General features: G+C 36.2%; 1 protein-coding gene across 1 annotated transcript in view; it reads right to left on the bottom strand.

Annotated features, from left to right (window-relative positions):
- The window catches only part of DENND2C (DENN domain containing 2C), a 63963-nt gene extending 50844 nt beyond the window's left edge, over positions 1-13119 (bottom strand). Inside the window, exons 1-5 of the mRNA XM_007948899.2 lie at positions 12293-13119; positions 11528-11664; positions 10837-10949; positions 10057-10227; positions 5842-5938 (exon numbers count right to left, since the gene is read on the bottom strand). Coding sequence (XP_007947090.2) covers positions 5842-5938; positions 10057-10227; positions 10837-10949; positions 11528-11664; positions 12293-13119 — 1345 coding nt within the window. The remainder of the gene's footprint in view (positions 1-5841; positions 5939-10056; positions 10228-10836; positions 10950-11527; positions 11665-12292) is intronic.
- Positions 13120-17208: the final 4089 nt, after the last annotated feature.

Genomic DNA, 17208 nt, shown 5'->3' with positions numbered 1-17208 from the left:
TCATAAATAAACTCAACTAAACTCACTGCCATTGAGTCAGATCCAACTCATAGCAACCCCTCCTTGGGTTTCCGAAGCGGTATCTGGTGGGTTTGAACCGCCAACCTTCTGGTTAGCAGTCAAATGCCTTAGGCACTATGCCACCAGAGCTCCTAAATTCATAAATAGAGAAGTATAAATTTAAAAACTGAATGAGATAGAAATTTTCACTCATCATATTGGCAAGAAAAATAAAGTTTGATAAAACACAATATTGGTTAGGATTGTGAGGAAAGAGAGTTTTCAAATACTGTTGGTAGGAATATGAGCTATTACAATCTTTCTGTAAAGAGATCTTACAAAAATCTTTGAATAAAAATTTTAAATGCTTATGTTCTTTGATTGAGTAAGTCTACAGGAACTTAGTCTACAGATATATTCTTATAAATAGCAAAAACATAAGTAAAAGCAAAAAAATAATGCAGCAGTTTTTGAAGAAACAAACAAAATAAATAAATAATTTAAATATCCACAGGTTAAAGAAACTGTTAGAGACAACCAAAATGTTTTCCAGCTACATAAAATTCTTTTACATTCCAACAATGGAATATGGTATGGCTATGTGGATCTGTATGTGTTGATACTGAAAGAATTCCAGAATATATTAACCTCAGTGGGGGAAAAAAAGCAAGGTATATGAAGTCTGAATAGTATAACACTATTTCTGTAGAAAAAGTACAGACATGTCACCAAAGAAGATAGTCAGGCAGCCAACAAACACATGAAGAAATGTTCACGATCACTAGCCATCAGAGAGATGTAAATCAAAACAATGAGATACCATCTCACCCCAGCACTAATGGCAAAGTTCCACAAGACAGAAAATAACAAATGCTGGCAAGAATGTGGAGAGATTGGGACGTTCATATACTGCTAGTGGGACTGTAAAATGATACAACCAATGTGGAAATCGATATGGTGATTCCTTAAAAAGTTGGAAAAAGAAGTATCATTTGACCCAGCAATCCCATTACTAGGTATATATCCTAAAGAAGTGAGAGGCAGAAAGTGAACAGATACATGCACACCCATGTTCATCGCCACACTATTCACAATAGCAAAGAGATGGAAACAACCTAAGTGCCCATCAAGCAAGGAATGGATAAACAAACTACGGTACATACACACAATGGAATACTATACAATGCTAAAGAATAATGTAGAATCCTTGCAATACCATACAACATGGATGAACTTGGAGGACATTATGCTGAGTGAAATAAGTCAATCACAGAAGGACAAATACTATATTAGTCCACTACTGTAAAAGTCAAGAAAAGGTTTATAAACAGTAGGAAACTTTCTTTGTTGTTTATCATGGATGGGAGGAGAGGGAAAAGACATTCTAGACAGGTTGGAAAAAAAAATTATCTATCTATCTATCTGCCTGCCTGCTTAACTGACTGCCTACCTACCTAACAAAGATTATTAGTGGTTACCAGGTGTAGGAGGGAGGGGGAAAGGGGAAGCTTTTGTTTGGGGGACATTGAGTTTATGCTAAGGGTGGTGGAATATTTTGGAAAAGGATGACACAACATGAAAAATGTCATCAATATCCCTGAGCTATAAATGTGGAAGTTATGGCAAATGTCTTGTTGTATATGTTTTCACCACAATAAAAGTAAAAAAGAAAAAGTACTGTATTTGCATGTGTATAAAATTTTCTGGGGGTGGTAAGAAGAAGTCTATAAGCTTTAGTTTTCTTTTTATCTTGTATTTATATTATTGCAATTTCTTACTTTGTTCATTTTAATTTCTGAATAAGGCATAAGAGAATATTAAAATAAATGCTGCCTCTTCAAAAGATAGGTAGAAAATGTACCTATTTAAATATTGTGTACTATATAGGTACACAAAATTTAAATATTGTGTACTATATATAAATGGGAGCTCTGATAGCATAGTGCCTAAGGCACTTGACTGCTAACCAGAAGGTTGGAGGTTCAAACCCACCAGCCACTCCTTGGAAGGAAGATGGGGCAATCTACTTCCATAGTGATACTGCCTCGGAAACCCAAGGAGGTGTCGCTGTGAGTTGGGTCCGACTCGACGGCACATAACAACAACAACAACAATATAGGTTTTATAAATTCAAATTAACCACCACGACAAAAAAATATACTAGGGGTATAAAATGTTCTTCAGAAGGAAAAACAAAGACTGTGAGCTCCTTACTCCTATTAATATCCTAGCACTGTTGTTGCTGTGTCCCATCAAGTAGATTCCATCTCATAGTGACACTATATAACATAGGAGAACTGCCCCATAGGGTTTCCTAGGCTTTAATCTTTAAGGAAGCAGATTGTCAGGTCTTCCGCAGAGTGGTGGGTTTGAACTGAGGACCTTTTGGCTAGTAGCCAAGCACTTCACCACTGTACCACCAGGACTCCTATCTCTAGCACTAGCCCCCTCTTAAGAGTTTATGAAGTGTCTGGAAAGAAAGAAAAGAGGAAAAGGGAGGAAAGGTACCATATCTAGGTAAGATGTTATATCTTATAAGATATCATTAAAGTGGTTTTAATGTATTCACATCTATATAGGTTTTTATGACTTGCATTCCAAAACACTGAATAATAGTCAAGGGGTTATGAGCCAAGGGGAGAATTGGTTGAGAATCTGTATAGATTGAAAAATATTTGGGTGTCCATTTTTTTTTTGCTTTTTTCTGCTATCATGTTAAAATTTTTTTTCTAAATGACTGCTAACCAGAAGATTTGCAGTTCAAACCCATCAGCCACTCTGCAGATGGAAGACTGGGCAATCTACTTCCATAAAGATTTACCACCTTGGAAACCCAAAGAGGGTCGCTATGAGTCAGAATCGACTCAACGGCAGTGAGTTTGGTTTTTTAACTGTGGTAAAAATTACCTAACAAAACATTTGCCAATTCAATAGTTTTTGCATGTATTCTTCAGTGACACTGATTATATTCTTCATGTTTGCAACCATTATCACTATCTTTTTCTGAGTTAGTTGTTCCTTTTTATATATGGCTTCAATACACAAAATTATAAAGACAGAACTGAAAAAAGGGTAATAAATAACTTTGTAATGCCTGATAACCGAAGTTAAGAAATATTTAGGTTGGGATATCGTCAGTAAATCCTAGCATATACTGACAGAGTAGGTAAATATAATAATCTAGTTCTACTAGGTATTGTTGATATATAGATAAAAGCTTAAGGAGGAGAATGTAAAGCTGAGAACTGTGACCAAGAATTCAGCAGATTCTGAGGCAGCTGACCAACTCCTCTGGCCACTGGAGGAGTTGCTAAGTGACAACAGGTAAATGCTTATTTCCTTAGAGCCATGCAAAGGAAAAACAAACTTTTAGAAAAGGGTTACAATTTGGGGAGTGCTTTTTTATTTTCTGGTGCTAGAAATTGGCAACTCAGGCTATTGCTTTTTTTTTTTTTTTTTTTATAATGATACAAGTTAATGAGGAAAAAGGATACAGCTCTTAAAAAACTTGTCTTAAGACCCAAATTCACTGAAATGTTACCATTCTATAAAGCATAAAACATATGAATAAAATAAGAAATAGGTAATAATCTGTTTTATTTATTTATCAACAGACTACTTTAATCTGGGAAAATGCCATGAATATTATCCCAGAATTTGTCCTGCCCCCATGTCTTGATATTTTACAAAATTTGCAATTTATAATTTATTTCCTTATCTAGAAAACAGTGACAATAGTATCTGACACATCGGATTGTTTAGAAAATTAATGATAATGTATCTGAAAGGATTCAGCACAATATCTAGCATTAATTTTCCTTTTCTATATCTACTTCTGAATTATACCAATGAAAAGCTTTTTGATAATACCTTTGTTGAGGATTAGGAAAAAATGAAGAGGAGGTAGTTAAATTGCTGAAAATCAAAGTTATGAGAAAAAGTGAGAGTAACTATCAGTGACAGAAAAAGTTAAGACTTTTTGGTGCCATGTTCCTTGATTCAAATCTGTAGTTCCTACTCTAGCTCATCATCTTCATCTGTAAAATAGGCTAGTCCCTGCCTCCTAGTGATACCATATGTTATACATGAGACAAAGTAGGTAAAGAAACTATTACTTCATGGAATAAATGGGAGCTACTTTACTAACAATAACCAAAAATATTTCTTATACAGAGAAGATTGAAACATATTTTAATAACAGCTTATGAAAACTCACATTTAAAATGGTGATCAGTTGCTGTTGATCACCAAAGAGTAAAAAGAAAGAGTCTTACATTGTAGAAAAGAAAATTTTATTTTCTGATAAACTATTAGAATAAAGAACAGATTTTCAAGGGAAATTAAGAAATGTCTGCCTTTGGAAGTCTGCAGAAATAAGAAATACTCTCCTCTGGCACAACCCCAGTATTGTTTCTTATTACAGAATCTTCAAGATTCCTAATGAAGCTTATGTCCCCAAACTGCCAAATTCTACATATTCTTTCCCAGATAAACAAGTTAAGAATCTTATGTGAGTTTTTTTTTATATTATTATTATTTTTATTGTGATTTGGGTGAAAGTTTACAGAGCAAATTCACTTTCCATACAACAGCTCACAGACACTTTGTCTCATGACATTGACTGCAATTTCCCACAATGCAACAGCTCTCCTTTCACTTCCTCCCCATAATTACCTCTTCCCTCTGTCCCTCCCTTCCATGCACTCCAGCCCCCACAAGCTGTCTCCTGTGCAAACACAGCTCTTCTATTCTCCCATGACTAATCTCTCCAAGGAGTGTATCTACTTAATATAAATGTTCAGCTCATATGCCTGTCTTTTGTTTGGCTGGAAGCCACAGGAGTGGGTTCAATTCCAGACCTGAAGGGCAGCTAGTAACCATAGTTTCAAGGGTTCCACCAGGCTCAATCACACCAGCAAACCTGGTTCTGCCACCCCCCCCTTTTTTTTTTAATGATTTTCAACTTTTCTTATATGAGCTTTAAGGAAATTCTAATAATTCACAATGGATGTTGAGAGTTTCTTAACTAAGACAAAGTAAGCTTTATCTAGGCATCTGAAGGATAAAAACTACTGAACTTACTATATGGCAAATTGAGTACCACATACTTTCAGTCTATATATACTACATGTTTTACTTTTCTTCTCTGAAAAGAATCTATACTAATCAATAACTAAAAATCAAAGTAGGACTACAAAATAATGGTGCAATCAAACCCCTTGCCATTGAATTGATTCTGACTCACAGTGACCCTATAGGACACAGAACTGCCCCATAGGGTTTCCAAGGCCATAACCTTTATAGAAGCAGAATGCCACATTTTCTCCCATAGAACAGTTGGTAGATTCTAATTGCTGACCTTTAGGTAAGCAGCTGAGTGCTTCACCAGTGCACTACCAAGGCTCCTCAATGATGCAATCTACCTATGAAAATTAGGAGCTCTGGTGGCATAGTGCCTAAGGCACTTGACTGTTAACCAGAAGGCTGACAGTTCAAACCCACCAGCCACCCCTCAGAAAGAAGATTGGGCAATCAACTTCTACAGAGATATTGCCTCAGAAACCCAAGGAGGGGTCGCTATGAGTTGAACTGACTAGATGGCAGTGAGTTTGGTTTTTTTGGTATTACTGATATAAAAAGTATTTTTCATTTATTTACTTATTCATCCAATAGTTATTACATGAAACAGAACCAAATAAAAATAACCTCTTATCCTAAGGAAGTTTAAATGGTACAAGAGCAAACAAAAAATTATAGTACACATCCAACATTTAGTTTTGTAATGATTTCCCCCTCATATGCTGATAGCTAAAGAGAACTGGAACAGAAAACAATTCTTACCTTTTGAGGGAGGTACCTCTTTTCCAGTGTAAGGGTGTAACTTTATCTTCTTCTTTCCTCTCTTAGATTCAAATATGTCATCTATTTTCAACACAAACTGCAAAAAGATCAGAAAGTACAAGTTAAAACCAACACCCATAAGTTTTACAGGTTGATGACATTAATTTATTAGTGATTCTCTATTTTACTGTTTCTCTATTTTAGAAATGAAAACATTTAAAATTTTCCATTTTGAATCCAAACAATGCTCTTTAGATAAATATGTTATTGTAATAAAAAGTTCATGTAGCATGGGAAAAGCAAGTGGGAAATTATATATTCTTTCCAGAGGTACCTAACAAACTCTTGTAGAGAGATTCTTTTTCACACCATGTCACAACATGCAGGAAATCTGGCTACTGCACACCATATACCTTTACTATCAAACATATACCTTTACTACTATCAAACTCAAGTTTTCACTTGCCCAGAGTAGGAAGTTGAACACTCATTCACTTGGAAGGCAGGGTGAGGCCTTGTTACTTCTTCTCCCAGGTATTCTTCATAAAGAGGATCAAACTAAAAACCAAACTCACTGCCAATCGAGTCAATCCCAACTCATAGCAACCCCCATTGGGTTTCCAAGGCATAAACCTTTATGGAAGCAGAATGCCCATCTTTATTCCGCAGAATGAATGGTGGGTTCAAACCACCAAACTTTTGCTTAGCAGCCAAATGCCTTAACCACTACACCACCTGAGCTCCTTCATAAAGAGGATGTTATTGTTGTTGATTGCCGTCGAGTCGCCCCCGACTCATAGCAACCCCTCCTTGGGTTTCCGAGGCAGTAACACTACGGAAGTAGGATTGCCCAACCTTCCTTCCGAGGAGTGGCTGGTGGGTTTGAACTGCCAGCCTTCTGGTGAGCAGTCAAGTGCCTTAGGCACTATGCTACCAGAGCTCCATAAAGAGGATAGTCACTCTTAAAAAGCTTTGGCAAGGGAATAAATATCCATCTCTTTGCTACTGGAATTACTAACATTATCATTTATTTTAGAAACATGGCATAAAAATATGAGACTCTTATAAATATGTTCAAGTACAAAAACCAGGCTTCTGTTTCTTCTTCTCTTCATCTGTATCTCAAGCAAGTAGAACCTAGTCCATTCATTTTGATGTGGTTACTAACTGCTTCTGTCCACTTAACATGCATTTACTCATTAGAATTCTTTCTTTGCTACTGGGAGGGGTATGTGTATGGGTGTGTGTGTATCAGAGAGAGAAGGAGGAAGAATGGGGAGACAGAGGAAAAAAAAACAGATTGAGCTGGAGCAAAAAAAGAGGAAAGAATTAGAGCTGAGCAACAGTTTTTAAAGGAGGAACTGATATATTAGTTTTTCCATTTTCTTAAAATTCTAAGCTTAAAATTCTATTCATCTTGATTTAACATATTTAATACCTAGAATTACAACTGTTAAGAATATTATATAACATGGCAACCAACAAAGTTTCTTGAGACAACTGTTCTTGTTTTCCTTTTGTCTTGTTTCTTTAGCAATTTTGGCAATCAGTAGGTAGTGAATCAATCCAGTACAAGAAAAATAACGTATGAAAAACATGTGCTTCCAATATGCAGATTATTCCTACACTTTTGGATGAGCTGTTTTTTCTTTTTTTAAAAGATTTTGTATAGCTGCCAGTCAAGTAAAAAATTACTAATGTTCTTAAATATTATCATTACCCAAAGCAAGAGAATGCAGTGTAAAAAGGTATTGTTACAGGCTATAGGAAAGGTCTATAAGGATAAATATGTTTTTTGAATACACAGTGACCAAAGATAGAATAATTATTAATGTGCATTTAGGAAGTATACTCAAAATATTACAAAGGAAAGGGAACTATATGTGATAAGATAATAAAATTTAAATTTAGATTATGAACTAGGAAGAAGAGACTACATTTACCTTCTAGTTGCATGAAATACTGTTGGATAGTCTTCCTAAAAATTGATAAAAGCCATATTGCTGTAGATACTTCACAAAAACAATACAAAACATTAGGAAATTACTCTAGCAAACAATCCCACACAGGCTTCCACAGCAGGAAGAGAAAGGAAGGGTGGGGAAGAGGCATATGGACTAGATCAGGGATTTTCAAATTATGAAAGCAGTTTCCCTTCCAGGGATAGCTCCAGTCATCCAAGGGGAAATAAATGAAAAATGTTTTTTCTCATGGAATGCCGTTCCTGAAAATACTCCAAAGCCAAAATCTGTATTGCATATAGAGCACACTAAAAAGATTTAATACAAGCAGGATCACAGGTAGACATGCTACCAATCTGTTAAATAATCAATCAAGAGTTCATTACCATTTTCTTTCTTTCTCTTCACTCCTCAAAAATCTTTTGGGAAAATATTAGACAAGGAAAAGTTGGATCACTCTACCTATAGTCAGAAAGGAAACAGTCTTCAAATACTCAGGATCCACAGTACACAAAATACTGAGGAATGATGTTAAAAGCGCTCTACAATATCCTCGGGTCTCATGAAACACTACAATCCATAATTCTTAAATATTTGTTAATGCCATCCCAAGAGTTACATCTAAATGCAATCCCTTATGTGTTTATATCCTTCCTCCTGTTAACACATGAATCTTTTCTTCTGGGCCATGTGGGGGGCTGCTTTTTTGTGCCAGCCTAATGCACATCAGTGGAGAGCTACTGCCCGATGCCTCTCAGCAATTTAAAGCTCTGATTTTTATATATTCCTTATCATACAAAGGAGAAAAAACAGCTAAAGATTTTTCTTTTTTCACACTGAAAGGATCACTTTAGTGCTTTTTAAAAACTGTATCTTTAACTCTTCACATACTAAAGAGGGAGGGGCAGGAAATAGATCAGAAGAATTAAAGTAATTGTGAAACACAGTACTTCCAAGGAACCAATCAGCAGCTACTAACCAAGAAACAGCTGAGACTTTTGTTTAATGTTAAAATCAGGTACAAAAATTGTGTGCTAAATGAATACACTCAGCTAAGTCAGATGGGAAAAGGAAAGGAATAATATTTAAATGATCTAATATGTACATTGCTACATGGTATCTACGTAGTATTTTTTTAATCCTGAAAACATTCTGAATTACAGAAGAACAAAGTAACAGAGTTAGAAAAATATTTTCATGTAATTTCTTAAATGTCACTCCTAAAAGAAAATTTATGTCTCCAAGTAACCCTAATTTCTCTACTTTGGGCCTTACAGCTCTAGTCTAGATGATTTATAGATTTACTGCCTTTTTTTGTTTGAGGGAGAACTTACTTATTTCCTTGTAATTTCTATTCCCAAGTAATAGATTTCTGTTTTCCTTCCTCTAAATGGAAATTTTTGCTCCAAATTAATGGCATTAAAAAAAAAAAATCAAACCCACTGTTGAGTTGACTCTGACTCATAGTGACTGTCTAGAGTAGAACTGCACCACAGGGTTTCCAAGCTTGTAATTTTTACAGAAGCAGACTGCCACATCTTCTTCCTACAGAGCAGCTAGTAGGTTCACACCACTGACCTTTTGGTTAGCAATGGAGTACTTTAACCACTGTGCACCATGGCTCCTTTAATGGCACATAAAAACCAAAAAAAAAAAAAAAAAAACTCACTGCCATCAAGTCAATTCAACTCATAGTGACTCCTCCTTGGATTTCCAAAGCAGTATCTATACGGAAGTAGATTGCCCTGTCTTCCTTCTGAGGAGTGGCTGGTGGGTTTGAACTGCCAGCCTTCTGGTTAGCAGTCAAATACCTTAGGCACTACACAACCAGAGCTCTTTTAATGGCTCATACTTTGACATAAATAAAAATTTATAAACTCAGGGTCAAAACAGAATTTACTTCAGCAATTATGTAAGTCAGTGAGTTCTAACAACAGACACTGAAACCAACTTGATAAAATGTCCTCTCATATGAGATTCTGGTGCTTCTGTTAAACAGGCAGCTGGATTAATGACAGAGAAGGTGAATGACGTAAAGTCCATCTAAAAATTGATTTTCAAATCCATAATGAAAGCAGCAAAAGCCAATCATGCGTTTGTCTTGCATAAGGAAAAGTTTAAAACTTAAGGCTGCTTTCCAAATCTTCTAATTCCAGTAAGTCAGTTATAACCTATTATTCACTTCAGTCTATTTATTCTCATTTATGGAAATGCTGACATAAGAGTCAAAGAATGAAAGTACTGGAGCCCTTACCCTTGGAAGATTTTTCCTTTTCCTATTTGCAACTTCTCCAGCTCGGAATAGCTTCCATTCAGTTAAAGTGACAGGCAAAGTGGCATCCTTTGTGAGCTTTGACCGTATATAAGCTTGTGAGTTCTTGAGTTCCATAGTTTTCCGGAGAAGAAATTGAGGTTTGGGAGGAAGCTAAAACAGGAGAAAATGTACTGGTAAGAGGTAAGGGTATGATCCGCTAGTTTATGCCTGTGTTCACATATAAAGTCAAAGCTATCCCAGAAAGGTATTTCCTATAGAAATGGATTCAAACGAGGATTCCATACTTTCTTTCCTACTATTTGCAAAGAAGTTTCTCAGGTATTTAATGCAAAATTCTTCTATCCCACTGTAATATATTTCCCAGAAAACTGTGGTTCACAGTCCTGTTAATGCAAGGAAGCCTTTGCTCTCAGGGGTCATAGATGCTTTCAGGTAAGTAATTTATGCTACAGGCAGATGTGAGATTAATAAAAAGTCATAGGAACACAGTGAAAAGTTCATGCCCTGTCTAAGAGGACTCATATTCAAGTTAAAAAACAAAGAGGTAAAATAATAATAATAATAATAATAATAACGACAACCACCTTAAAGAAAACAGAAAGCTGTGCTGCCTAAAAAAGCAAAACATAAACCACCACAACACTAAAAAAACTACATCCTCCGTGTCTGCTGATTTTGGCCCAAGTTAAACTATGTTAACCCTTGTATAGGGATCTAATTAGAGTCTAATGTTTTTGTCAACTAAGTCATTGGTCATACCTTGGGTGTTCTGAAAGCACTTTTAGGGGGTGGTAGCTTCCATGCTGAAGGGGATCTCCACATGGGTAAAGGCTGTATTGGAATATCTTCATATGGATTTTCTTTGGCAGGATCTTGAAAAATAGTGAAAAAAATAAGTTTTGAGGAACATATATAAATGGAAACAAAGTGACCACAGCTAGAAAAGGAAAGAATAAGCTGACTAAATACGTTGAGTTTTCTTATTCTACCTTGCTGTAGGGATCCAAACCAAAAACCCAAACTCACTACTGTCAAGTCGGATCTGACTCATAGCAACCCCTCCTTGGCTTTCCAAGGCAGTATCTCTATGGAAGTAGACTGCCCAGTATTCCTTTTGAAGGGTGGCTGGTGGGTTTGAACTGCCAGCCTTCTGGTTAGCAATCAAATGCCCAATGGCACTTCATGCTTATAAATCAATGAGGAGTTCCACTGATATAAAGAATTCTCAAAATACTATCCTAAGAACATCTACTTCTGAGTGAAGCAATCCATTGCACTATTTATAAGATCTATTAAAGAACAAAAGATATTATACACCAAACATTTCCATATTAAAAAGCAAATCTAGAGCAAGATATGCTTGATTATAGAAGAAAATATCATCTTACAGTTAAGGGCTCCATCAAATACATACTCATTAAGTTTAATTGCAAAGTCTATGGACACATACATATGATATCCTCATAGATATTGTCCTCAGACTGTGTGTAATAAAGTGCTGAACCAGAATTTCTTCCAAGTTCTTTGTGAATCTTCTGTGTGTTTCGATTTCGAAAGTGCTGAATATCCTCAAATTCAAAGGATTTCCTTAAGAAAAGAAATAAATTTTAAAGTTATGTCTTTCACAACTCCCATCTTTACATTGGTATGGTAAATAAAAATTGATAATTAATAGACTTGTGAATAAAATTTCAAAGGTGTTTTTAATCAGATACCTAAAAATAATAAACTAGGCTGGTTCCCTGTAGATACAATGGGAAAATTGGAGCCTCTCACATTCATGTTCTTCCTCTGGTTCCTTTATTAAGTTCACTCTGTCATAAAGAGCAAGGCTAAGGCCAGTATGCTCTGAATAAAGTGGAAGAATGTTTCCCTACAGATTCTTAAACACATAAAATGGCAGTTTTTCTGATACTCCTATGTCAGCAGATTGTCTTAGCTATTTCTTATTAAAAAATCTAAATCCATCGCTGTCGAGTTGACTCTGACTCAGTGACCCTATAAGACAAAGTGGAATTGGCCCATAAAGTCACCAAGGCTCCAACTGATTTCCTGTATTTCCACTCTACTCATTTCCCTACTCTACTCATTTCATTATTCAATGTCTGTATGCTCCAACTAGGGCACTAGGAGGGAAATGGTGCAGAGATTGATTTGAAAAGGAAAAAGAAGCTCAATAATCCTACAGATCATTAGCTACAGGATAAAAACATACCTTTTAGATCTCCCTCTGATTTTTCCACCATGTTTCTTTGGTTCAGGTTCCTGAAAAGGGGCAAAACGAGATTCTGCACAAGAATTATTTTCACAGTATTTTCTGTCACAGTTTCTTTCTTTACCTGGCATAACACCAGATTCAGATAAATATCTGAATGTCCTACGAGGTTTTGGCAAAGGATTTATAGAAGGTGCACACTCTTGCCCCTCAGGTTCAGAGTAAATATTTTCTAAGCTCTTGGTTATTCCATATGAACTATCCAGAGCTCTGAAATTCAGTTCTTTTCCTGAAGAGTCACCATGTTCTAAAGCCAAATTTAAGGCTTTATCTGGGGGAAGTGCTTCTATTTTCTTCCACAGTATCTGTGAGGTATAAAAGTTTCCTGGAGGTAATGAAGTCGCTGGGTCCAAAACAACTTCTTTCCAGCTTTCCATCTGTCTGACCTGAGCGCATACCCATTCAGTTTCTGCTTCATTTTTAAAGAAACGTGTATCATTATACTCATGTTTCTCACTTTCATCTTCACTTTGATCATGGCTTTTGTCATCTTCCCTCAGATCTAGCCTGACATTTTGAGAGTTGGTTACATCCAAATTTTTACTCTTTCCCTCAGCAACAATCCCAATTTTCATGGGAACAATTTCCTGATGACAGTTATATCTCACCCCAAAGTCTTTTGGATGCCATTTATCTGGATTAGATACACCACTTGTCCTTCCTTCCCATTGAGAAATTTTTTGTTTGATGTTTTTACAATGGCTTCTCGACAGTGTCTGAACAGCAGAACGAGAAAAACCAATATCCATGTTCCCTGTTGGGTGCATGACAACTGATGAACTTTACAAACGTTCCATTACAAATAACTGTGAATCCTTTATTCTGTCAGTTAGAATTCAAACAATTCCAGTAATTTCCTTTCATCTTTAACTTGTAAATCTCTTTAAAAGAAAAATTTTCATCATTGATCCTTGCTGGAAACTTCTACAGCTTTATCTTGAATACTCCTATTAAAATGAGACAAGAATGTGTTAGCACAGTTTTATAACTTTCCTAATTTCAACTCCACTGTAACACAGCCCACCTATCCCTACTTAATTTACAATGCCTATGTAAAAATGTACTTGTAATCTATTAAGTAACTCAACTCTATAAAGGCACTCCTAAGATGACTGATGTAATAATACTGAGTATTTGTGGTATTTCTCAAGTTGTCAGCGTTAATACTCTGCCATATTTAATTCCCTAAAGTTAGGTAGAATGGAATTTTGTAAGAGATTACATAAAGCACTATACAATGTTACTTTTATTTAAATAAGTCAATTCTTTATGGAACTTTCCTTTAATGAAACAAGGACCAACGGAGTAATATGCATCCGACTCATAGCGACCCCTCCTCGGGTTTCCAAGGCAGAATCACTACGAAAGTAGATTGCCCAATCTTCTCTCCAAAGAGCAGCTGGTGGGTTTGAACTGCCAGACTTCTGGTTAGCAGTCAGATGCCTTAGGCACTACGCCACCAGAGCTCCATAAAAAGCATACATATACAAAAACACATCTCAAATGACAAAAACGATATATTCAGAGCAAGAGCCAGTTAGTCTGGAAACATACCGAATAGCTAATTTCTCCCCCTTTCTTATGATGATAAATAATATCAGCTCATCATTTACTATGATTTCAATTTTACTACTAGCAGCACAGGATTCCACGCACACTATGTTGAAGACAACCCAAGGTGACCATTAACTACATACCAGTTGTTTTAAAATTGTAATCTAGTGTATTACTGACTGAACTTCCCACAACTCTGCAACCACACCCTTGACCCAAATTAGCAAAATTACTTACAGTCACTGTCACATTCCTTCCTTTCACATAGAGGCTTCACTCATGCCCATAAACTATTTCCTCAAATGTAAAATTTGGCAGAAAACTTTTCCTACTGACTGAGTGACGATCTGATCTCAAATTCTACTCTGTATTGGTTATAAATAGCAATTGATTCAAAACTTCCTGAGACAGGGGTCATCCTTCCTTGGGCTTGTCTGTGTGGCCTTGATTAGCAGGCAGGAAGATATCTTGGTTCAGCTCTGTCAGTGCAGCTGACCAAGACTGATATCACATCACACACCACACACCCACAACCACCTCCACCCCCCCCACACACACAATTTGTTCTAGGCAGTTATTGTTGTTATGTGCCGTGGAGTTGGACCCGACTCACAGCAACCCCTCCTTGAGTTTCCGAGGTAGTTATCACTGCGGAAGTAGATTGTCCAACCTTCCTTCTGAGGAGTGGCTGGTGGGTTAAAACCCATTCATGTGGGTGGAAAACAACAAACAAAAGAAAATATGACCAAAAAACCCCAAAACACCTAAAGACTAATGCATAGTTAGGTTTATTCAGCTACAGTTCATGACTAAAACTCTGAAAATTTTTTTACTTCTGTTGCTAAGGATTTCAGGGTGTTCTTGAAACTCAGGTTTTCACTATGCTGTTTTTTTTTTTTTTTTTTAACTTTTAAAAACCAGCTTTAACACATTGCCATTGAGTCGGATCCGACTCATAGTGATCTCTCCTTGGGTTTCCGAGGTAGTATCACTACAGAAGTAAATTTACCAATAAAATGCACTCTTAAGTGTACAGTCAATTAATTTTGATAAATGTATACATCTATGTAATGATCACACCAATCAAGATACATAATATTTTTATCACCCCAAAAACTTACTCCTAAATGTGTTTATTAAGACAAGTTCTGGTGGTGCGGTGATTAAAGCTTTCGGCTACTAACCAAAAGTCAGCAGTTCAAACCTACCAGCCACTCTAAGGGAAAAAGATGAGGCAGTCTGCTTCTGTAAAGATTTACAGCCTTGGAAACCTTATGAAGCAGTTCTATTCTGTCCTATATCAGGTCACTATGAGTTCGAATCAACTTGAGTGGGTGGGTTTTGGTGTTTATTAATATTGTGACTTTCAAAAAAGTGAGCCAACTATTTCAAAATTTAAAAAGTTTTAGCACATTTTAAATACATCTATGAATATATTGATACCATAAAGTATCTGTCTTTATATCTGATTTCACAATTTCAACTCTTTCCAAATTAACTTAAACTCTTTATAATGTGGCTTATTTCTACGAACAGGTTGTGATTAGTTTGGTCCCATCTAAAAAATAAGAATCACTCACCAAAACAAGAGTTGCTTCAGGTTTTTTCTTTCATTCATGTCATATCTAACTCTCCCTTTACCCTAACTGCATTCAGAGCAACCTTCCCCCAAAGCAAGATTTATTATAAAGCTACAGTCACCAAGACAGTGTGTATTAGTGAAAGGACAGACAAATGGATCAGTGAAAGAGCATAAAGAGCCCATAAATAGACCCACACGTAATATAGTCAATTGATTTCCACAAAGCTCACAAGTTAATTCAATGGGGAAAGAACAATCTCTTCAACAAGTGGCACTGCAACAAATGAATATCCATATCACAAAAAGTACTCAATCCTTACTTCACATCATTTAAAAAATTAACTGGAATGGGATCATAGACTTAAATACACCTCAAACTATAAATCTTCTGGGGAAAAAAAAGAAGAAAATCTTCATGACTTTGAGGAAAGAAAAGATTTCTTAGGACACAAAAGCACTAACCCTAAAGGTAAAAAATTAATAAACTGAATTCATCAAAATTAAAACCCTCTGCTCATTGAACGATGTTGTTTTTTAAAAATGAAACTACAAGTCACAGACTAGTAGATGATATTCACAATACACGTATCTGACAAGGACCTAAATCTAGAAACATAATGAACTAAAGAAACTCTGGTAGCATAGTTGGGTAGGCATTTGGCTGCTAACCAAAAGGTCAGTGGTTCAAACCTACTAGCCACTCTGTGGGAAGAAGATGAGGCAATCTACTTCTGTGTAAAGATTTATAGCCTTGGAAACCCAATGGAGGTCACTATGAGTTGGAGCCCACTTGATGGCAGAGGGTTTGGTTTGTTTTTTGGTATTACAGACAAACAATAAAGCAAAGAACATAATTAAAATATGAGTAAGACATGTGAACAGAAACTTCACAAAAGATGATTTATAAATAGCTAATAAGTAAAGCACATGGAAAGATGCACATGGTCATTAGTCATCAGGAAAATGCAAATTAAAACAGTGAGATACCACCATGACCTCATGAGAACAGCTAAAATGAAAAGAAATGACAGTATCAAGTAGTTGCATACTTGGAACTCTCAAACACTGGTGGGAGAAGTGTAAAATGGTACAATCACTTTGGGAAACAGAAGGGCAATTTTTTTTTTTTTTTTTTAACAGAATCAACATATAGTTTCTTATAAAATTAAACATAAAAACAAGAAACAAACAAACAAAAAAACTCATTGCCATCGAGTTGATTCCAACTCACAGCAACCCTACAGGACAGAATAGAACTGCCCCATAGGGCTGACAAGGGGCAAGGTTGTAGTCACTGCTTGGTCACAGCCAGCTACCCAGAAGGAGTGAGTAGTTGAATCTGTGGGCTCAGGACCATAGTCGCAGAGGACATCAAACTCAATTGCATAACATACTACACAAAACACTGTTCTACCTCCTACTGTGGCAAGTAGCAACTGGGATCTTAAAAGCTTACAAGCTGCCATCTAGATGCAACGATGGGTCTCTCCTCGTCCAGAGCAAAGAAGAATGAAGAAAACCAAAAATTCATGGAAACAATTAGTCCTAGCAACTGGTACACCATCTGATCTGCAGCCTATATGACTACGAGACCAGAAGAACTAGATGGTGCCTGGCTACTACTGTCAACCACTTGGAAGAGGATCTATGTAGGAGATCCTGGATAGACAGGGAGAACAATGAGGAACAAAATTCAAAATCATTTGGAAAAAAAAAAAGA

This window comes from Orycteropus afer, unplaced genomic scaffold (assembly GCF_000298275.1).
Source record: "Orycteropus afer afer isolate SDZICR_OR568_19922 unplaced genomic scaffold, OryAfe1.0 scaffold00010, whole genome shotgun sequence".
NCBI classification, from domain to species: Eukaryota; Metazoa; Chordata; class Mammalia; order Tubulidentata; family Orycteropodidae; genus Orycteropus; species Orycteropus afer.
This window is presented reverse-complemented; position numbering and strand designations above follow the sequence as displayed.